The sequence below is a fragment of the Stegostoma tigrinum genome, chromosome 9 (assembly GCF_030684315.1).
Source record: "Stegostoma tigrinum isolate sSteTig4 chromosome 9, sSteTig4.hap1, whole genome shotgun sequence".
In the NCBI taxonomy this organism is placed as follows: domain Eukaryota; kingdom Metazoa; phylum Chordata; class Chondrichthyes; order Orectolobiformes; family Stegostomatidae; genus Stegostoma; species Stegostoma tigrinum.
In genome coordinates this window covers 51,173,016-51,197,595 of record NC_081362.1, presented here as the reverse complement: position 1 = coordinate 51,197,595, position 24,580 = coordinate 51,173,016, and the positions used below count along the sequence as shown (strand labels likewise).

The 24,580-nt window shown below is 40.0% G+C and overlaps 1 protein-coding gene across 45 annotated transcripts in view; it reads right to left on the bottom strand.

Moving 5' to 3' along the window:
* nrxn1a (neurexin 1a) overlaps positions 1-24,580 on the bottom strand; it is a 1,700,803-nt gene that overhangs the window by 740,536 nt on the left and 935,687 nt on the right. For all 45 annotated transcript variants that reach the window (XM_059648525.1, XM_059648528.1, XM_059648548.1 and 42 more), the window contains 2 exons: positions 12,366-12,488; positions 573-954 (listed from right to left, as the gene is read on the bottom strand). In XM_059648525.1, the coding sequence (XP_059504508.1) occupies positions 573-954; positions 12,366-12,488 (505 nt within the window). The remainder of the gene's footprint in view (positions 1-572; positions 955-12,365; positions 12,489-24,580) is intronic.

The window sequence follows — 24,580 nt, the reverse complement described above, 5'->3', positions numbered from 1 at the left end:
TCCTGTTCCCTGGGTTCCTCAAGGATTCTAGGTCTCAAGTGGACACACTGCTAGTAGTAGTCACCTCTCTTGCTGGTGATGCTAGCCTCTAATTGTCTGCCATCTCTCTGGAGTTAGGATCCCAATCTGCTGGATTTCAGGGTAGGATTGCTGCTTTGCAAAGAAGTGCTGAGTTGGACATAATTCACTGGCCTTGTCAACAGGAGATTCAGAGATCTTCCTGGCTCTTTATCCCGTGGGAGAAACCTTCATCCATCCAGTTAAATACCTCTTATTGTGTCCTTCTGCTCATGCCTCTTAAAGGCAAAATCTTTTCGACTACACTATAACTCTGAATGACATAGTCATGCAAGAATCTATATGTAGATCAATTGTTCTACGCACTATGAAGAAGGAAAGTTTCACACACGGCTGCAAATTATGCCAAAAATTAATATGAAGGAACAGAATTATGATTAAAACTATAATGGCAATAAAGTATGCAAGTATAATTTCCAAAAATGTAACTTGGTAAGTTTAATTTCAGATTTTATACATGTACTGTATTTGAAATATAATGAGTCCAATCATACCCTTTAACGAGTTCAATCACAATGAAATCATTGCCATCCCCGCTGTTGAACAGTATCAGTCCATCAGCTGATGTTGTCTTGAATTGGAAGAACAGATGCATGGAGGTGTAGGCTTGCAACGTGGACAGTGCTACATAGCTGGACTTTGTCTTGAAGGTCACAGGGTCAGCAATAATATTTTTTAAACCAAATCTGGCATTGAGCTCACAGTAGTCGATATCACCATTTTTGCACAAGTCAATGTAAGGCATGCCATTGAACATTAGGCTCTGTAAATGGCCAATGAAATTTGAAGGGATGTTTGACATGTATCGTCTCTCCGTCACGATGCCTGTTTCAATATTGTGGAACTCAAGACGCGTATGATCTCCTGTCATTTGATCTGATAAAGGAACAAAACAATGAGGTATATAAAAAGCACTTTGCATCCAAAAGTACAAAGGAAAAAGTGCAATATATGTTTACGAACAAGTTCACCAGTATTTATTGTCTAAAATCCATTCAACTCATCTCATTCTAAATTCTTGCACCCATTAATTATAAAGGAATTTGTTTCAATTATTTCCCCGGAAGGACTCCAATAATTTAACAGATCTAACAATAAAATGTTGCAATGCAACCAAAGCTATTTGAGTCACCCCAACATACTTGTTCTTTCATGCATGCAAACAGTTATGATATCCAGCAGATGGCGCAATTTATACACTTATGATTCTGACGGATTTTTAAAAAAACGAAGACTTTTCTATCATCGGCAGAAGAAGAAAGCAATCTACAATCTATCATCATGAAATACACAGGGACAAGTGTTTGATTATTCACCAGCACCTAAAGTTTACAAAAACATTGCAATTAGCAGAAAGGAATAACAAAATATCTCACTGTTACTGCATTTTTTTTAGCATTTGCTTTTTGCTGTGTATTTTTGTTGTGTTGTGAAATGTCTATTTCATTCCATCAAACTAAGTGACAAACATTTACCATAATTTTAAAAAAAGTCAAACTAAATGCAGATTTCTACTCATTAGCAATCATGCAGTTAAGAACGAGGAAAGACATTGTTCAAAGGAATTTATTTTTGTGCAGGAACGTGACATTGAAACCTCCTAAATTTGCATAAATCAGACATCACACTTATAATAAAACATACCTTCGCATTGGCTAGAATCTTAAAATGTTTTCTTTCATAACATATGCCCCTGTTTCATGTCAAAAAATACTGAGATTGCTTTAATAAAATGCATTCTGAGAACTAAGCATTTCGCTTGTTCCAAATTGCACTTCAATGCTTCAGAGAATGGCTGCAGCACTGTGATGTCAATCCGGATCAAAATTGTAAGGCTTGTGCTTGAGAACACACTAACTATGGGGCTAATTGATCTCACAACCATCAAAATGTGTAACAGTAGAAGTGAGAAAGACATGGCGATATCAGTCCCTGGATCCTGGGTACATGCTGACAATTTAGTGAACAATAAAAATCAGTTTAACCTTGTGGTACCTTCTGGATCTTTTGTAAATTGAGCAGTGACTGTAAGAATTTTCAATAAGACTTCTTCTGCCCTTGAATAGCAATTAAAAACCATGAATATATCAATGACAGATACCGACGCTTGTTTATTTTTGAGTAATTGTTTGCATATTACAGGGGCTCGGCTAGCTCAGTTGGCTGAGTGACTAGAGTATTGTGCAAGATGAAGCTAACGGGGTCTTTTCAAACCCTGTATGGGCTATTGTAGTTGATAGAGGCCTGCTTTCTCTATTGCCTCACACTTTATGGAGTGGCTACCTTCAAGCTATACATCATCAAAAATTTCACCACTGGTCCTCCGTGGACTATGACACCTTACAAACATACACATTTATATTTTTTAAACTGTGAAGGATACTACTTCTGATCTCAGTATGAGGACAAAGCTTTCCTAAAACAGCCGAAAGATTCTCATTTTCCACCCAATGTTGTGGCTTCAATTGCAATGTCAGTGAAATCTTCCTGCAGCTGTCCCTTGCCAGATCCGCATATATGCAGTTCTTGCAGTATGGATATATGGTGGGGACAGGATGTGTTGGATATAATTTTAAATTCTGGATGGAAGCATTAAGAATCTACTGCACTGCATGCTGTAAGTGGCCCTGCAAAGTGACCGTGGAGTCTGCCTCCAGTGGTCCCAGAAGCTCTGATTGTACTTTACATGATTCAAGCAATTATTGACCTGAAGTTGTGGATTCTGTCCTTCTGAGACAGGAGGTTGGAAACTGCAAGCCATATCAATGGGCGAAATGGTAGCCTGGAAGACAATGGAACTGCACCCCCTCCCCCCAACTATATCCCCAACCCCTCCACACCACCTCCAACTGATCCAGCCATTGAATAAGGCGCAATTCAGCCAATCTGTGGACTCCATGGGCTTCTTGTCCAATGGCTTTACAATCGAGGCATGAAACAAGAGGGCCAGAAGTAGCCAGAGTGTGAATTAGTGAAGGGGCAGCTGACACTGGTCTGTGCACATTGGTCAACTTCACCCATTTCACGAAGAGGAAAGGAGGATTATGTATTGTGTAGGGAAGCTGTGTATCTCACTGGAGGAGAGTCTTAAGTGTCTTTTCTCACCTGAAGAGAGTAACTGGTAAGGTTTCTTGTCAAAGACGAAGAGATTAATCAGAAGAAAGAGAGTAGGAAAGCTGGGGGGGAGAAACGTTGCTGGATCAGTGCGTGTTTCCCTCAGTGGCAGAGGGATGTCAGAATATACAGTGAGAAAGGTGAAAGGAGAATCCCTGTGGTTTGATGAGGACTCCCTGAGAGCCCTGTCTAGGCCAACAGCAGAAAGTGACAGCTCCTCATGATAGCTGATCATTGAAGGACACCTCCCAGCTTCTATCCCAAAAATAATCTGGATGGAGTTTACTGTGGAGGTCAGCAGCAGTGGGCATCACTATTGGGATCTGGAAGTGGTGTTGATAGCAAATGAACGATTGACTAAGATCAGCTGTAAAGCTTAATCACAGAAGTGGGCAGAGAAGGAAAGGTAATTTGAAGGTGCCATCTGGGCATTGAATTGTCTGGCATCCAGAGGTGTGAGGGGAGAGGACAGTCATTACAATAGAGAAAGGCCAGGGGATGATGAAGGGTTTGCAAATGTGATGGGTGGGGATTGGGAAGACAATGGCTGGAGCACTGTCATTGCCTAGCACAAGGTGGAAGAGCCACATTTTGTTCCTGCACCTGGATGAGTGTGAGTGAGGTACCACATGATCTGACCGGACCAATTCATGACGGCCCAGGGGAGGGGCTCGCACCTCAAGGCCGAGGAAAACTCCAGCTGGTGCAGCTGCCAGAGAAATGGAGATGGCTTCAGGGATGGCAGTCAGAGGATTGAAGGAGTTGGTCCAGATGCTGAATCCCAGTGAGTATGATTAGTCGCTGGAGTACGTGTGAGAAAGATGCTGAATGTCCAGCCAGACTGGCTTGGAGATATGGCTGGGCTCCAAGAGAATTTCTTTGCTATGGCAAGGACTTTGGAGGTGTCCAACCAGATGTTAAGCTCTGCCTCTGCCCTGGTCAGGATGGTGACTGTTTCAGAGGGCCAGGTCCAGCCGATTACAGAAGCACTGAGAGGTGTTACGACCAGGACTCTATCATCCTCGGGCTGGGTTCTTGTGACGTACAACCACGGCCACAGAGGAACCAGAGTCTGGACACACAACATTGTCCCTCCCAGGTAAGCATGGAGCTACCATCAGACCTCAATGCCAGTGAGCAGGTGGTTCCACCTGCAAGTTCCTCTCAGGGTATTTCTGACGGACACAAAATACTGCCTTCCACCACTATGCCTTTGACCAAGTCAGGAGGTATCTGAGCTTGAGCATTATCCATGACTGTTCCCTTGTGGCCAAAGCAAGTCAGAGAACGACATCCAAATGTATCCAGCACAGAGCACGAAAACAAATCTAAATATCACTTTCAATAATCACAAGTCGTTCAATTTTGTTGTCCTTTGATTACTCCTAATTGTGAGGGGGTTTTGCCCAGTAAACCTTTGTTTTATTTGTGCCAGGGGCAAATTCATAGCTTTATTTATGCTTTAAGTTAGAGAAGAAACACAAAGTTATTAGTAGCAGATAATTCAAGATGTTAAAACAGATGTTGGATGGATTTGAGTTAAGTGTTGGCTGTTGTCCCGAATTATAATGAGAACGTTCTTTTATTAGAAGGTGGTATGGTGACACTGCAGCTAGACTGCGGGTTATTCAGATCTGTACAATGTGTATTCTCCTGAAACATCTGCATTATTAATATATCATGTATCTCATTGCCATCAAGGTGATCCATTGCAGGGCCCTTCATCTGTCCTACTGTGGTTTGTCAATGCCTTTGGGGAGTTAATCAGAGGATTCAATGTCATCTTGTGGTTCCACTTCCTCCATAGCATCCCCTCCATGCAATGCAAATTGTATCCCTATCCCCAAGCAGCCCAATTTCCAAACCATCATGCCCATTGAATCCAGCCTGGTACTTTATAGTTCCTCAACATCAAAGAGACATGATCACTGCCTGAATACCTGGCACATAATTGTTGCTGATGGTGACACACTAATTGGGTATTGACAGAATGAAAAGCTTTCCTGTTGGTGATTGCGCAGGGGTAGCTGCTGCTGGTTTGTTGGGTTGTGAGATAGTTAGTCTATGAAAGTACTTGTGAATCTTTTTATTGCAAAAAAAAGAAGAAAAAAAATCCTCAGGCTCTTTCACATGAGCTGTAGTGGTTCCTTGCAAGTTCAATAAATTGTTGAGCACATTTGGTTGTTTAGGCCACAGCTAGAGGACTGTGTGTAGTTGTGGAATCCACATTATAGGTGGGATGCGATAGAATTGGAAATGGTGCAGTGGAGTTTTAACAAGATGTTGCCTGGACTGGAGGGTTTTAGCAATGAAGAAAGATTGGACAGACTCGGCCTATTTACCTGGAAACAGAGGAGAGGGAGGAATATAATTGAGATATATAAAATCATGACAGGCTTTGATAAAGTAGACAAGGAGATTTTCTCTTTGGTGGAGGGATCAATGGGGGCATAAATTTAAGGTAAGGGGCAGGTGGTTTAGAGGAAATGTTGGGAAAAATATTTCACCCAGATGGTAGTGGAAATCTAGAATTGAATGTCTACAAAGATGCTGGAGGCAGAAACCCTCATAACACTGAAGATGTAGCCAGATGTACACTTGCAATGACAAGCACAACAAGGCTTGTTGTATTCGTTTCAGGGATGTGGGTGTCGCTGGCTGGCCAGCATTTTTTGCCCATCCCTGGTTGCCCTTGACAAGGTGATGGTGAGCTGCCTTTTTGAACCATCGCAGTCCTCCTGCCGTGGGTTGACCCACAATGCTATTAGGGAGGGAATTCCACGATTTTGATCCATTGACAGTGAAGGAAGTGTGATAGATTTCCAAGTCAGGATGGTGAGTGGACTTTGAGAGGAACTTGGAGGTGATGGTGTTCCCGTATGTCTGCTGCCCTTGTCTTTCTAGACGGAAGTGGTCGTGGGTTTGGAAGGTGTTGTCTGAGGATCTTTGGTGAATTTCTACAGTGCATCTTGTACATCGTACACACTGCTGCTGCTGAACGACAGTGGTGGAGTGAGTGAATGCTTGTGGATGTAGTGCCAATCAAGTGTGCTGTTTTGTCCTGGATGGTATCAAGCTTCTTGAGTGCTGTCAGGGTAGGCCAAGTGCTAGAAATTGGGATTAGGATAGTTCGGTGCTTGTTTTTGATCAGCACCAGTCATGGTAGTATTGTACCCCAGAGGGACCTCAGGGTTCAGGTACATAATTCATTGAAGTTTATAGACAGTGTGGTTAAAAAGGCATTTAGCACTCCTGCCTTCATTGTTCAGTCCCTTGAGTAAGGGAGTTGGGAAATCACGGAATTTATACAAATTCATAAAAGATTGCGGGATTATGGATAGAGTCAATTGTAGTTGCCTTTTCCCTTGGATGGGGGATTTCAAGACTAGTGGACACAATTTTAATGAGAGAGGAGAGAGATTAAAAAAAAGACATGAAGGGCATTTTTTTTACACAGAGGGTGGTTCCTGCGTGGAATGAATTTCCTGAAGAAGTGGTGGATGTGGGCATGATTACAATGTTTTAAAAGACATTTGGATAAGCACATGAATAGGAAGGGTTTGGGGGGATATGGGAGCAAGCAGGTAGGACTAATTTAGTTTGGGATTATGTCCCACACATAAAACATACCACTATCACCACTTCCAGAGTACCTCACAGAGTGAAGTACTGACGATACAGCAATTACGAAAAGAAAGCGGCTGCAGGTTTCAAGTATCCTATACTCATATTAACAAAAAACAGATTTCAGTTAAACTTGCACTTGGAAGTGCTGATGTCTACCAGCCGGCTAAATTGCTGAAGTGTGCCATTGCTTCCAGCAGCTGCTTTTCAATCTGTTCTGACAAGGAAAGTGATGGAGCATGGCTCCATCAAACTCAGGCACTGCATTGTAGATGACTGCATATTTCTTTGCAGAAGGTTGCTGTCCTAATGAGCTGTAAAGCTCAACAATTCTCAGCCTTTGTTGAGTGAGTTCCTGACTTTCAGGGTCACTTGCCCGCTGTTTTCCAGTTTTCTCACGGGAATGTACCCAGCGTCACGCACTGGTTATTACATTGATGTGGGTGGAGAACAGAACCCCACGCCTGGCAAGGTAACTTTCTGCCCAGCACATACATCTCTAAGAGCTGCTAACATTCAGAGGACCAGCAGTTCCACAACTCCAGCAGGGACCACTACTGAGACTTCAGACCACAGGTTTTCCTGGGGGCTGGAAAATAATTGAGCTGAAATTCCCAGAGGGAGATAATGTCTTCCAAAGTCTTCCAGAATGATCAGCCAGACCACCAGATTTGTGAGTCAAGCAACACACATGTTATGTTGTAAAACAAGTAATGCAGAAGGTGAGTCACACAGTATCTTCAAATCACAAGATGTCTTATTTGAAAATGTGCTCATCATCACAGCGGAATGTTCGGAGGCATTTAAACACTTTTCCAGTGAGTTAGTGAATGAGAGAGAGAGAGAGAGAGTATGCATGTGGATGAATGGCTGAGTGAATTGTGAGTGGGGAGTCTGTGAGAGGGAGCAGGATTGTCTTGGTGAGTAGGATATGTCAGGCAAGTGGAGTGGGGCTGAATTGGGTAAGTGGAAGAGTTGCAGCCGGCTGGGGCGGCAGCTGGGTATGGTAGCAGGCAGGTGATGTAGATAGTCAGGTCGGGAGGGATTAACAGGTTGGGTGAGAGTCAGAGGGTTGAAGGGGTAGATGGGGTGCAGCAGTCAGCAAAAGTCTGGAGGTGGACAGAGTCTAGTCAGGTCATCTGCTTGGGGAGTCAGTGTTGAAGGGGTGTAAGGTGGGCAGGGAAGGACAGTGTGGAGGAGGTTACTGAACAGTTACTGAGGAGTTCGAATAAGGTTTTTCCATCAAATATTTCCAGGGTAATTATCCAACCTTGTAAGGAGGAAAAAACAACTGCACATGTTGGAGATCTGAAATAAAAACTGAAATTGCTGGAGAAACTCATCAGGCTTGGCAGCATCAAACTGGAGAAGAGTCATTAGATCTAAAATGTTAGTTCTGCTTTCCTTTCACAGATGCTGCCTGACTGCTGAGTTTCTGCAGCAATTCTGTTATTGATACAGGTAAGTAAGTCAGTTCAAGACCCCCGACTATAACTCAGAGCCAAAGGGATTTTCCTGGAGCAGAGCAGTTGCTGTTGGCAACTTCCCTGGAAATTCCCATTGAATGAGTTAATCAGGACTTCCAAGGCATTCTGGTACCAATCTTGGATCATATGTCTTGTCTTGGACTACTTGCAAACTAAAAGATCTGGTTTAGTTATTTAAAATTATTTTTAAAAATAATAAAAGCGAAGGAAGCTTCATTTATGATGTTTATGGTGTAATGGCCAGTGAGATCAAAGCACCAGTACACATGCCTTAACTTGTATTCATTCAAAATCAACGATGTGAACTCCCTGGACATTCAGTGTCTTAGAGATAAACTGCTTATCGGAAATTTATAGAAGATATTTACACATTGAAGAGGCAATTACACGAGAGTTACTTGTGCAAATTTATTTTACATAACAAAATTTGAATAATCACTTATATAAATCCAAATGAAAATGTGTGCAATGAGCTAGAAACATGGAAATTGCAAATGTGGCCATTAAAAACAGTTGAGTTTGAACACTTCAGAATTAGACTGAAATACAACATGATATGTAAGAATAAAGCAGAAAGAAGAACTGTAGATGCTGAAGACCTGAAACAAAAACAGAAATTGCTGGACAAACTCAGCAGGTTTGGCAGTATCTGTGCAGAGAAAGCAGAATTAATATATCAATTCCAGAAGACTGGTCACCAGAGTTGAAACGTTGACATTGCTTTCTCTCCACAGGCGAAATGGAGGATGCAGAGTTTGTTGTCTTCATTTAACGTTCAGATTATTTCACTGCTTATTTGCTCAATCTTTTCATCGTGCTTTTGAAGAATTATGGATATGAGCCAGCACACTATTTATCTTTCAATGCAGTAAATGTTTTTGAAATAGGTAACTGTTTATTTACTTTATCTTAATGATTGTAAACTAGTTGTGGCTCTGAAACTTGTTTCATGGTAGTAACCTGGAATATCGGAGTTGAAAGAAACACTCTGGCAGAAGACACATTCATAGTGGGTTTGAGGATGCAGGGCAGGGTGGTCAATTTAGTTGAGAAACAGCCTTGCCAATACCAGCAAGATGTACAAAACAAATTAAACTGGACAACAGATCTGTCCTCAAATCGAGATAATAGACATTTTTGTGCTCAAAACAATAATCATGCCTCCATCACCACTGCTCTTGTGATTGATAACAATGTTAGAGATAATGAAACCAACCGCCTGCATTTGTTCAAGTGCGGTTTAGGGACATGAACAGACGCTTCAGGACATGAGTCAGCTGGCATGACATAATGGATTTAAGAAATAGAGAAAAATGGACAATGCACAAACCAATTGTTACTTTACATGGCACAGCGCAATATCAAAAAAAAAGGCAGAAAAGAAGTCAGACATTGAGGTTGCATAGTGAAGGGCGATCTGGCCAATCACCCTGAAGCCACATAGGAAAGGCCCCATCATTGGAGACAAACTCCAGCCCGCAAGGTTGCTAAGTAATTGGTATCTTCACAATCTCCTATTGCTTGTGGGTTTCATAAAAGTGCATCAAACTTAATTGCACAATATCCAAGTTGCTTTAGATCGTTAATAGCCAAAGGAAAGGCTTTAGGCCGAGTAGACAGCTATTCATAGGAGTACCTATACAAAGCAATCGGATACAGTAACAGTGCATGGCCAAAGAATTCAAATCTATCAGCCTTCCTGAAGGAAAGTGAGAAGCAAGAGACACTGATTCCTCAGTGTCTGCGCCACCAAGCCAACTAGGAGTATCACTCAGGTCACCTTGAGATAGGTTTAAATCAGTGCTGACCCCAGGAATTCAGAGCTCCTCAGACAAGGCAAAGTAAATGTCAGACCTTCTCTCTATTGCTCAACACTACAGACATTTCCCTCAAGATAACAAAGTGTGAAGCTGGCTGAACACAGCAGGCCAAGCAGCATCTCAGGAGCACAAAAGCTGACGTTTCGGGCCGAGATCCTTCATCAGAGAGCTCTCTGATGAAGGGTCTAGGCCCAAACGTCAGCTTTTGTTCTCCTGAGATGCTGCTGGGCCTGCTGTGTTCAGCCAGCTTCACACTTTGTTATCTTGGATTCTCCAGCATCTGCAGTTCCCATTATCACTGAGACATTTCCCTCAAACCCTTTTTAAATTCATTCACAGGATGAGGGCATTGCTGGCTAATTGTTCATCCCAGAGGGCAGTTCAGTGTCACCAATGTTGCTGTAGGTCAGGAGTCACATTTAGATCAGAGTAGATAAGGATGACAGTTTCCTTCCTTAAAGAATATTTGTGAGCCACATGGGTTTTTCCAACAATCGACACTGATTATCATTAGATTCTTAATTCCAGATTTTTACTGAATTCAAATTCCACCATCAGTCAAGGCAGGACTTGAACCCAGGTCCCCAGGACATCACTTGAGTTTCTGGATTAACAGTCCAGTGATAATATCCCGAGGCCGTCAGCTTTGCAATGTAACATCTAAATGAATCTCCAGGGGACCTCATGACAGCTAAAAATTTGAGAATTAGGACAAAAGGGCCAAAATATGTTCCTTGGCCTTGACCAATGTACCACAACATCTAGACGAAACAATTGCTTGGCATCACAGGGATCATGAGGCTGGAATGTCCACTGATTTCTCAAGACCCAGGAGCTCACCATTAATTAAATGCTGCATGGTGACTAAAGAAAACTGTCAGGAGTAGGGTGAGTCAAGAAAATTTCTTAATTTTGGGGCTGGAGTGACAAACTACCCATTGTGCAGCAGCTATTGGAAACACTAATTGGGGGACAAGCCCTCCTGCAACTGGGTTAATCCATTTAAGAGAATCAACTGGCCGGAGGGTGGGAAGGTCAACCACGGATCTTCCAGCCAGTGCATAATCCTGACGGACCTGAGGTGGCATCATTGTTTGGATATGCTACCAAATCACCTTCAACATTGAGGAGCAAAATATGTAGCCTTGTATGTGCATTTGCTAATTACATTTAAAAGAAATGTAACATGTACCTGATTGAGTGGGAATTAAGTTTAATAAACTCAAAGTAATGGACTCCCACATTTGCTGTAATATATAGTAACTGTTGACCTTGTTCACTTTCCAGGGACTCAGAACAACATGAAATAATAAGTCACAAACTGTACTCATTGAAGTACAGTACTAGTATGTTTAAATGTTCTGTATATTAACAAAATATGATTTCACATAAAATATAAAAATATTAACATAAGCGTCCTACAAAGAAACCCTTGAACTGTGGGTGCCTGTTGAAAAGTAAATCTGAATTTGAACTTCATATTACATTACACAAATATTCCTCTTACATTAAAACAATACTCTTTGATATGGAGAGAATAAATAATTATTCTTTTTTAGAATTTCAAGCCATCTCTAATGATCCTTTTGAAACGGATATATCGGTTTGTAAGTTGTAAAGACTTTTGTGAACATGAAGCCAAACTAATTTTCGAGCATTTTACATTTTTAATTTGAAATATTAGTTGTAAATATTTACTACAATTCCTTATTTTACCTACTTAGGCACATAGGACATTAATGATACTTCTGAGAGTCTGCTCCCAGCAGGAGTTAAGATTATTTTCTGCTGTGGTATTTTGATTGATTACTAATTGCTATGTTTTAGGAAGTGACTTGGTTTGGAGCAAAATATCGAAACAAATTGTCTCTCTTGCCTTCAGAGCCAAAAGTTGTACATAGTGGAGCAAATAGCTTTCATGAATGAAATGCACCGTGATTTGTCCCTAAAGGGATGAATCAGTTAATAGCATTTTGACTTTGCTATTTCCATATTGATAAGGTAATTTCTCATCATATGTACAGCATCTAGAGGAGTATATACTTGGTGGAAGCTCAATTGAACTATAATGGATTTGGCAATGAATCAACTACAAATTAATGTTTGCTTAGAAACAGCATGAAATTCTTAACAGTTTCTAGGACAAACAAAACATTTTACGAATATGATTAACAGTTAGTACATACTATGAGAAATACTGAAGTACATCCAAGGATTACAAACCCACCAGAAATTTTATTACCTTCAATAGGTTGTAGTTCATCCACTATCAGCTTCAGGGACTTCCCTCGGCGACTTACACGAACAGTGTGCCATTCATTGTCATTGAGATTTTGTCCAGCAAAAAGCATTTCTGGACCCTTGCCTGCATAAGAATACGGCAATGGATGATTAGGTTGTGAATTCCATTCTAAACTCATTACATTTCCTTAGACTTGAACCCCAGTGAATGAATAAAAGTACTTGAGAAAGGAAAGGAACATTAAAAACCATAACAAAGCTACGCTTTACATCATTATTCTAGGACAAGTCAGGAAAAAAAGAAGCATATTATGAAATCATGCATATCAATACATACTTAAAATACCAGTACAATTGTCTGTCATGAATAGGCACAAGTCTCTCCTTCATTACTCTAAGTCCATTTTTCACCACTCAACTTATTATTATCTTGGCAATTATTTAACTGAATTTGGAACAATTTCACACTTTGGATTTAATAACATCCAACGATCATGAAGCTTATATATTGCTGAGCTATTCTTTCCAACTGTGCACCAGGATCCTTTGAAATTTCATTTACATTCCACTAACCTAGCCTCAATTTCCTTTCAAGTACAAAATGCGAGGATAATATAATGAGTTTCATGCATTGTTTTATGAATTGCCATCCACTTTGGACATCCTCCCCTCAGTTGCATTATTGCTGACAAAGCTATCAACTCTGTTGGAGTGTCTTCCCTGATCCCTTTTCCCTTGCCAAACGTTTCCCAAGTTTCTATGGTCTCCACCGAAACTACCCTTTGAACTGAAATGAAACAAAAGACTGCCGATGCTGGAAATGTGAAACAAAACCATAAAGATGCAAGATGGTGGCAGAGTAAATAGCTCCATGTGGGGGTCTACTCTGCTCGCCAGTTCTCTTTCTCCTTTCTTTGTCCTCCTTTTTTTCTCCCTTCTTCTCTCTCCCTGTGTAGTAATTCTGTACCAGAACTTCTTATAATTACCTACCTAAGGAGTCAGGAAGGAGTTGGGTCACAACTGGGAACGACTTGGGGGAAGGTGAATGTGTGGGTGTGTCCTGCAGTGACGGTGGATTGAGCATGGGCCAGAAAGAGCGAGCCAGTGAGGCAGTGGTGTTGAGATTGGGCTAGTGAGGCAGCGGCAGTGAGAGCAAATTGGCGAGGCAGCCGAGAGCCAGACAAAGGCTGGTGCCGGAATCTGGCATAGGCATGGTGTGGGCTGGAAAGACTGGAGAGGGGCTTTGGCAGAGGCATGGCGAGGGCGAGACAGCCCTGAGTGGGACTGTGGCAGTGGGAAGGGAAATTGGACTCTCTTATATTGTCTTTCTTTTTCTTGTCTTATTCTAAGTTAATGTGAACGGCGCTATATATATGTGGCGAAGGTGCACACTGTCCACTGTATTTTTACATTGAATACATGTGGGAATAAATGATTCAATTCAATTTAATTCAAAGTGCTGGAGAAACTCAGCAGGTCTAGCAGCAACTGCAGACAGAAAGCAAAGTTAACATTCCTCACCGCAGACGTTGCCTGACCTGCTGAGTTTCTCCAACAATTTCTGTTTTTTTTTCACTCTATCAACTATATCTGCGCCCTTTTCTGGAAATCTTCTCCATCTCCTCCTCAGTGTCAAATTGCACATTTGAGGTACTTAAGCTACTATTGAAATGCAAGCTTCTATAAGAACGTGATATATGAAATAATATAGAAATTACTTTTCTAAAAGGTCTGACATTTCATTCCCTAGATTTGGACATAACTGGCAAGACCAACAGTTATTGTCGTCCTAAATTATCTGGGAAAAGTGTTAGGCACACTTATTGAATTGTTGGTAATGGTTTGATGCAATTTAGCAGCTTCAGATTACTTCAGAAGGTCATTAAAAGTCAACCATGTCGATTGGGAAGATTGTAATCAAATCCAGATCAGAGTGGGTAAAAGGATATTAACACACTATCTTTTAAAAATGAAAAAGTTTGAGGAATTGTTATTCTTATTGTGAACACGTTCTTATTTTCCTTTTATAGAAAAACAAATTCAAGCCTACTTAACAAGATATACTATTGTGAAACTTGCATATTCTCCACACAACAATACATATAATATGACAAGACAAGTTAAAAAAGAAAATCGATGAAAGATCACAGTAACTGTTATGTGGTGCAACTGTCTGAGCAAGCCTTCCCAATCAGTCATTTTGATAATTAAGAAGACAGCCAAATAGCAAGACAGAGAGAGAAAACATGCCAAATTTTAGGAAAAAAGAACTCTGGGACATTTCAGTCTTTGCAAAGTGTATTTGGGAGCAAAATAACTGTCATAAATGAAATGGTGGTGGAGGATCAAGTCTTTAGTCAACGGTTAAAACAGCACAATAATTTAGTACATGTAAATACATGGTGAAGTAAAAGAAATTCCAATACAACATGAGAACATAAGATCTAGAAGCAGGAGTAGGCCATCTGGCCCCTCGAGCCTGCCCCATCATTTAATAAGATCATAGCTGATCTTTATGAGACTCAACTACACTTACCTGCCCACTCACCATAACCCTTAATTTCTTTACTGTTCAAAAATTTATCTAGTCTTGCTTTTAAAACATTCAGCGAGGTAGCTTCAACCGCTTCACTGGGCAAGGGAATTCCACAGATTCACAACCCTTTGGGTGAAGAAGTTCCTCCTGACATCAGTCCTACATCTGCTTCTCTACATTTTGAGGTGATGCCCTCTAGTCCTAGTTTCACCTGCTAGCGGAAACAACCTCTCTGCCTCCAGCTTATGTATTCCCTTCAAACCCTTCTATGTTTCTATAAGATGTCCCCTCATTCTTCACAATTCCAATGAGTATAATCTCAGTCTACTCAGTATCTCCTCATAATCCAACCCTCTCAACTCTGGAATCAATCAGGTGAATCTCCTCTGCACCCCCTCCAGTGCTAGTATATCTCTTCTCAAGGAAGGAGACCAAAACTGCACACAGTACTCTAGGTGTCGTCTCACCAGGACCCTCTACAGCTGCAGCATAGCCTCCCCGTTTTTAATCTCCATCCCTCTAGCAATGGTGGACAAAATTCCATTTGCCTTTTTAATTACCTGCTGCACCTGCAATCCTACTTTTAATGATTCATGCACAAGGACACCCAAGTCCCTCTGCACAGCAGCGTGCTGCAATTTTCTACAATTGAAAACATAGTCCATTTTGCTGTTATTCCTTCCAAAATGGATAACCTCACACTTATCAACATCGTACTTCATCTGCCTGACCTTTGCCCACTCACTTAGACTATCTATATCCCTTTGCAGACTTGAAAACACAGTAATTAGTGCTCTTACAGGCTTTCTCAAATGTACTTTCACACACAATGCAGCCCTTAGCATCACTTTATATGAATGGCTGTATGCCTCAATGCTCTTTTGGTGCAAGTTGCAGATTATCTCAACGTGTAAAATAATATCACTGGAGTTGCAGTTAAAAACTGCAGTGCAAAAATAGCAGATACCCATGAAACCACTTGTGAATTGAAGTGGAAAATTAAGTGAGGTGCTGAAGGGATAACTGCATGGCGGTGTTCTGAAGAAGGGTCACTGGACTGAAATGTTAATACTCGTTTCTCTCCACAGATGCTGCCAGACCTGCTGAGATTTTCCTATAATGTCTGTTTTTGTTGCATGGAAGTACTGTTTTTATTCAAACTGAAATTGATTCAAGCATTTGATTGGTGAGGCCAATTTCAGGTTTTTATTGGACAAAATTAAACAGACAAGCTAGTCTAAAGATTGTGCATGTGATCAGTCCTGATGTTTAATTTCTTGCAAACAAGCAGCAAGTCCAATATCCTCTGTTTATTCAATGAAGTAAGTCATACCCATCAGGATTAAATCATGGGCACAATAGCCTGCATGCTTTTGTCTTGACTTGTTTCATTGCAGAGACACATGTTTTATACATCCAGTAATTTTGACAGAGTTGGACTGAGTCTTGGAGATGTGGTTCACAGCTTTTAAATTTAAAAATGTTTCAATGCTGTCAGTTAATATTTCTGTTGGTATGTTCTTAATTTTTTTTAAGCAGTAATGGAGTACGGGATTCTGCACTTAACATTGAGAGACCATGCAACTGGTCAGCATTTGAGTTCTTCCAACAATGGGTCAAGTTCTTCTCTGCATTCTATGATACAAAAAATCAGAACCTGAATATATGTGTGGAACACTGTGCTTTAGATTTTCATAAAAGGTCTGCTGACTGCCCCAAAATGCTCTGACTATGAATGTGCCAAAAGTGTATGCACAGTACCCATACTAGCGTTGCCAGTTTTCTACTTCCTCCTGTTCACTCATATTTACTATACTTACTGGGGTACCACCATATTTTTATGTTGACAGGGTTTTCATGATTTGTGTATGCATAAAACTTTCTGCCTGTGCAATGCGAACCTTCATTGAATGTCTTGACATTTTCTCAACCTTTGAAACATTCTTTCTCTACAGAATCGATATCTTGAAGCCATGCTGTCATGTTTTTTAGATGCTCAAGAAATAAACAATTTCTTGATTACATTGAACATGATTCTTTTTGGACTAAAGCATGCCTACCACTAACCATATATAAAACTGACAAAATTATCTGGAATGTTCCAATCAGCAGTTACCAGAATAGGCTCAGGCATAATCCTCCTCGAATCTCATTCATAGATTATGGGGACCTTGCAATCAACAGACACAAATGAACAATTGACCCTGCATCTCACCACAGAAGGCTTTCTTACGGAGAGTGAGAACAAAAGGGACCTACAAAAACTCATTAGGCCTGAATGGGCACCAACAGCCCAACATATCTCCCAAACAATGATCAGTAGGTTCTAACCAGAAAAACAGTAACCTTCATCTTGCTTTGTGGAATTGCCAGTACTCCTATTTATCTCCCCTGGCAAATACTGCATATTAGGCCAGAGGGAAATAAACCAATTATTAAATTGAAACTGACTCTTCAAGAGACTCATCGCACAACTAAAACTCTTTGATTCTTTGAAATCAGTTTTAATTATACATCTGAACGCTTGCCTCATTTTGGTAAAACTCTAGTCAACAGTTAAGAATCTAACTGGCGACAACACAGCCATACCACAGAATATAGGAGCAGGAGTAGCCATTCAACTTTTTAACCCAGCTCCATCAGTCAAAATGGTCACAGGTCATCATCTAACTCAGAGGCATGTTTCCGCTTTCTCCCCATACCCTTTATCCTTTTAGCCCTAAAAACTATTTCTGTATCTTACTCCAGGTTTAGCCAAGACTGCTTTTAGTCTACACTTCCTTTGAAACCTAGTCTAAGAAGTAAAGAGTTGTTTTTACCTGAAAAGGGGGAAAACTCTGTGCACCAACATCAGCTCCCTGGGCCATCATCACCTATAAAAATAATTCTGAAAATTCATCCAACTGCACCCAACCTGAATCTGCGCTTCTCTGGAAATGAATCCTTCAGAACTCTGGCGTTCTGGCCTTTTATTAAAAGGAATGATATGAATTAATATCCACCTCTTTAATCCATTTTATTTTAACATTGTTCTCAAATGTAAATGTCTTTCCTTCTTTCCTACCTTGTACATGTCTGTATGTGAGTGTACTTTGCAATAATTATCAGCAGGGTTTGAATGCATGAATGAGCCATTCTTTTCATTTCACTCAAAGGAGAGTTTGAAATGGGTTATTTCAAATTGGACTTCACAAGCAGACCTTTTAGGGGACTCACAAGGGAATATTTCAAAAGGGAAGAATTTTTTTTAAAAAGGACCTCTGCTTACAGAATCAAAAGAAGAAACAATAAAAAAACTATCCCTTTTCAGACTGTAACACACATAAATTCTTTATCAAGGTATGTCAACATACAAAAGTGGTGATAAAACATACTAAAACAAGACATGAGGCAAATGGCAATATGAACAAAGGTAGTTTCAATATTACACACTATAATAAATTTTAAAGAAAAATGAACACTAAGCATTATCTATGATGAGGAGAAGAAACCTCCAAAGTGCATTAATTTAGGTTAAAACAACTGTGAGTTTGCAAATCGGCAGTGCATAGATCATCTGATATGCTTTGTTGTACTTCCAGATTGCAATTTAGTTATGGTCTAAACCAGTCGAGCAGCTAAAAGGAATAAATTTTGTTGAAATTAGATGGAAACACTTGAGTCCTTACATCAGTGGCAACAAAATCCCAAATTATTACTATCTTTTACAAATTTGCTGTACTCCATTAGGATCCTACGAGCTGCAAGATGCATTCACTCTTCTGAGATAATGAGGCCATTGAGCATCTTCTCAGGTCTGTTAAATATCCTGATCTAATTTAATGTTCTTATGTTTCTTTAAAAAATAACATTTCTACACACATCTACAAGTTTCAAGAAATTGGTCAAATGTCGTTACCCAAAGTGTATTCATAAAAACTGTGTTGCAATTAGCGAAGTTCTTTTGATCTGTCATTTTATAACTAAACATTACATTAGCGTTTTCTACATATTTGTGCCCACTCATGACTTATCACATTATTTCAGAAACCTTAAAAAAAGAGAATAATAAAAGCTCAATTAAGATATGAATCATTTCATATATTGAGGGAACTTTAACACAGAATAAGACACAGAAAGTAAAGCCATTTCATTTACTACTGTACTGGTGTAGTCATATATCTACATTATATCAAATAGATTTTCACTTCACAAAAACAAATATCTGAGCATGCCAATATCCTTTATCTTATGTTTTGCATGTAAACATAGAAAGTAAGACTGGATTGTGACTTCATAATAGAAAGTTTAAGCTACATGTTGCAGATGTTTGAAACAATGTTTGATAGAAATTCGAGCTACACAATGATAGGAGGTAATATTACGAGAAAGGCATTATATAAATATCTTCCTAATCATTTTTACCATAATTAATTATGTTTAATAGAGACTGCAATACTTGAAGTGAGTTTTGAATATCAGTCACACCACAACAATGGATACAGTACCTTGAAAACTGAAATGCACTTGAGCTAGAGATAACAAGGTGTACAGCTGGATGAACAGGAAGGCTTCCTGCTCCTATGATGCTGTTGGGCCTGCTGTGTTCTTCCAGCTCTACATCTTGTTATCTCGGATTCTCCAGCATCTTCAGTTCTTACTATCTATGCACTAGAGCTACTTATGAGAGAGTTAAATTTTCTAGTATCCTGATTCCTGACTTTGTGACAGGAATTTTGCTTGTATTTGCTTGACAAAATGCAAACTCTACAACTAAATCTTGCTTCTGCCTCAATACATGGTGAAAGAGAATTAGTTGTGCATCTCTCCATATGCTGGTTATATTTAGAAATAAAATTATAAATATTAATAGCTTGTTGGATCAATTGATTAGACGTTGACGTATCCCTTCCAAAGTATTAATGTACATAGCCTGTACATGGGCTACAAATAAACATATTTTTAATTGTGCCTAGAAAGGCACAAATAAATTGAAATTTAGTGAGAATGGTGATAATAAAAGACCTGGCAATACAGAAAAATAAATTGTCTTTGATTATTTCAAGAAGGTATAGTCTCATATCATGGAGTTGCTTAGATCACTTTTATATTATCAAAGATTTGAATATCACTAGATGTACCAATATTTAAAGAAGCATGTGGCTACATTTGGTAATTTCCTATTTGTATTGCAGATATTGGTTGACAGAGGTTTTTGATTTCACAGTATTGCAATCTAAAAGAATTAAATGATACTGTAACTATACACAGCTCTGTGCATAATTACTGTTCTTCAGCAGACTATTGTAACAATACACTGCCTTGTTGGATTTTCACTAACTTTAAAAAGGGAACATATAACTGGTATAAAGGAGTATTGGGCTATGTCCAAGAAGTGGTCTCACTGTTGAATGTAATTCTCAGAATTTTTTTCTGATTTGGTTATTTTTGCATCAATATAAAGTCAAGTCTTCATTCCAGTGCTGCATAATATGCAAGATTAAGTTGTACATCTCTGCTACACCTATGCGCCAGGTATAAATTTTGCCAGGCATTTGCAGTTCAAATTAAAAAAAACAATGTAAATATGGCCTCTTCTTTCATATTATTAATTTCCTCCTTTTCTGGTTGGCAGAGTTGATTTTCTGGTCAAAATATTAATTCCTACTTATGTTTTTGTGCAAAAGAGACGGCAGGGCAGAAAGGGCATGGGCTACTATCAGCTGTTTGATATATTCCTCCATGGTTGGAACTGAAAGCTGCAAGAACTGCCAATAATAGTACATTCACAATTTTCTTTTGCTTTTTTTTCAAGGAGACAGGGTGGCTGGTGTTGTGGCTGGTGTTGGGGAAGATGAATGCATTCCATTTCCTCTGGGAACTCAACAATGTATGAGAAGGATCCAGTTGACATAGGCTACAAATAAACATATTTTTAATTGTTCTGAAGAAAGCTCATTGACCTGAAACATTACCTTTGTTTCTGCATACCACTGACCTGACTTGTCGAATGCGTTCAGCATTTATTTTCATTCCTGTCCTCCAGCATCTATTGTGTTTTACTTAAGTTACATCTGCATTGAGATATTATCTACAAGTGGAAACTGTTTTGCTTTTCCTTGAGAAATGTTGACACAACAGTGTAAATATCAAGAAGTTATTATATTACAACTAACACATTTAAATTCTGCCCTTTGCAACACATTTCACATTTATATTCAAAATATAAAAAGCAAACTGTGTTGAATCTCAAGATGAATATGCCAACCAGTAATATTAGATTACACGCCAATTCCGCATTAGTTAAAACCTTCACATAGTTTGGCCAATGGTGTTGAGATGGAGTAAAGGTTCAGTCACTGTGGTATGTTATTTTCTGTAATGACTTGGTATTATTGCTATCGATATTCTAGTACAGAGCTGGTTGGCAATTGTCCCTTCTGTAAATGGAAATATTGAAAGCTAGCAATAAAGTCTAAGGAGGGAAAATTGGACAGTGAGGAAGAGTACAAACAGCCACACAAACATCCCCTTATAATTGAAGGTATTCTTATCCTTACAACCAAGGACATGATCGGCTACCTAGGTCACTGCATTTCTAGTTGCAAGATGCAGTCATGTACTTACCAGCACTATTTCTATCAAAAACTTTTAAGATGATAAAACAACCCTGTAGCAAATAGTTGAAAACAATAAAAGGTATAAAACTGAAGTCTGTAACTGAGTCCAAACAGAAGTGTAACATCCCCAGCTGTGGTTTCAGCTGCAATAAAGCTTTCACAGCTCACGCTTTTTCCAAACAGTTTTCTTGCATTAACAGACAGATTATAATTTCCTAAGCAGAAGAAAAGAGAAAGTACTATTCTAATTGTATACTCCAGGTATATGCTTGTGTGAATCAGGTACGATCGGCAGATAATTTTCTGTTCATTAGTTTAAAAGATCATAAATGACATATAAACACAGTTCTGATATGCAATAGGGTTTGAAATGAGAAAATTAACTGGAGCACCTTATGAAATGAAACTGACTTATTTACTACTCCATGTTTGGATTAATAGAACTTGAATCCAACAATTAGCAGAAACTGCCATCATCACTTTTGGGATGCTCACACTTTTTCTCATTGCTTTTGAACACAAAATGATACAGCAGGGGATGAGCGTTTTTTGAAATGATACATTAGTAAACAGAGTCAGAAAAGATTACAAAATACAAACAGCACAAAAATAAATCTAACATGATTACACAGAAACTGAATTGATAGCTTAAAATAATACCAATACTTCTTACCACTATCCTTTCTCAAAATTAAATGCAATTTCTAGGCCACTAATTCACCTTGGGATATGATACATCAGAATTCAAAGGTGTTAACAACTTTTAATATAACTCCATAAATTGTGTCTATTAATCCATTAACCCACTAATTCGTGGTTATAATGCTAACTGCAGATTTCCGTGTACAAGCCAGTCCCCATTCGAACTAATTCAGGGGCTCGCTACTGTATCAGGTTACAACCACTTCAATTTGTGGTTACACCTCACTTGAAAGTGTACAAATGTATAACGTGTTGTGTAAACAACCCCATTTAAACAAGAGACAGCAGGGTGTAGAGCTGGAGGAACACAGCAGACCAAGCAGCATCAGAAGAGCAGGAAAGCTGGCATTTCAGGTCTAAGCCCTTCTTCAGAAATGGGGGAGGGGAAAAGGATTCTGAAATAAATAGGGGAAAAGGGGGTAGTGGTTGGAAGACGGATAAAGGAGAAGATAGTTGGAGAAGAGACAGAAAGGTCAAGCTGGTGGGGTTGGAGCCAGTAAAGGTGAGTGTTGTTGGGGAGTTAGGGAGGGGATAAGTCGGTCCAGGGAGGACAGACAGGTCTAGCAGGCAGGATGAGGCTAGTACATCGAACATAGAACATTACAGTGCAGTACAGGCCCTTCGACCTGTGAAACCAATCTGAAGCCCATCTAACCTACCTTTATTATCCATATGTTTATCAAATGACCATTTATATGCCCTTAAAGTTGGCGAGCCTACTATTGTTGCAGGCAGGGCATTCCACGCCTTTACTACTCTCTGAGTAAAGAACATACCTCTGACATCTGTCCTATATCTATCACCTCTCAATTTAAAGCTTTGTCCCTCGTGCTAGCTATCACCATCCGAGGCAACATCCTGGTAAATCTCCTCTGCACCCTTTCCAATGCTTCCACATCCTCCCTATAGTGCAGCAACCAGAACTGTACGCTATACTCCAAGTGCAGCCGCACCAGCATTTTGTACAGCTGTAACATGACCTCATGGCTCCGAAATTCAATCCCTCTACCAATAAAACCTAACACACTATACACCTTCTTAACAACCCCATCAACCTGGGTGGCAACTTTCAGGGTTCTATGCACATGGACACCGAGATCTCTCTGCTCATCTACACCAAGAATCTTACGATTGGCCCAGTGCTCTGTATTCCTGTTACTCCTTCCAAAATGAATCATCTCACACTTTTTCGCATTAAACTCCATTTGCCACTTCTCAGCCCAGCTCTGCAGCTTATCTATGTCCCTCTGTAACCTGCAACTTCCTTCCGCACTATCCACAACTCCACCGACTTTAATGTCATCCGCAAATTTATTTAAAAATGACAAACAGCAGTGGCCCCAAAACAGATCCTTTACACCACTAGTAACTGAACTCCAGGATGAACATTTCCCATCAGCCACCACCCTCTGTCTTCTGACAGCAAGCCAATTCCTGATCCAAGCCGCTAAATCACCTTAAATCCTATGCCTCTGTGTTTTCTGCAACAGCCGACTGTGGGGAACCTTATCAAACGCTTTACTGAAATCCATATACATCACATCAACCACTTTACCCTCATCCACCTGCTCGGTCACCTTCTCAAAGAACTCAATAAGGTTTGTGAGGCATGACCTACCCTTCACAAAACTGTGTTCAGTATCCCTATTATTCCTTTCTAAATTATTATAAATCCTATCTCTTATAATCCTTTCCAACACTTTATCCACAACTGAAGTAAGCCTCACTGGTCTATAATTACCAGGATTGTCCTTCCTCCCCTTCTCGAACAAGGGGGCAACTTTTTCTATCCTTCAGTCTTCTGGTACTATTCCTGTAGTCAATGACAACATAAAGATCAAAGCCAAAGGCTGTGCAGCCTCATCCCTAGCTTCCCAGAGAATCCGAGGATAAATCCTATCCGGCCCAGGGGACTCATCTATTTTCCCACTTTCCGGAATTGCTAACACTTCCTCCTTATGAACCTCAATCCTGTCTAGTCTAATAGTTTGCATCTCAGCATTTTCCTCGACAACATTGTCTTTTTCATGTGTGAATACTGACGAAAAATATTCATTTAGTGCCTCTCCTATCTCCACACACAACTTCCCACTATTGTCCTTGACTGACCCTAATCTTACTCTAGTCATTCTTTTGTTCCTGACATACCTAGAGAAAGTTTTAGGGTTTTCCTTGATCCTACCTGCCAAGAACTTCTCATGTCCCGTCCTGGCTCTCATTAGCTCTCTGTTTAGGTCCTTCCTGGCTAACCTGTAACTCTCAAGCGCTCTGAGCCTTCATGCCACATCTTTACATAAGCCTCCTTCAGTAGGAGATGGGGGTGGGGCTTGAGGTGGGAGGAGTGGATAGGTGGGAGGACAGGTTAGGGAGGCGGGGACA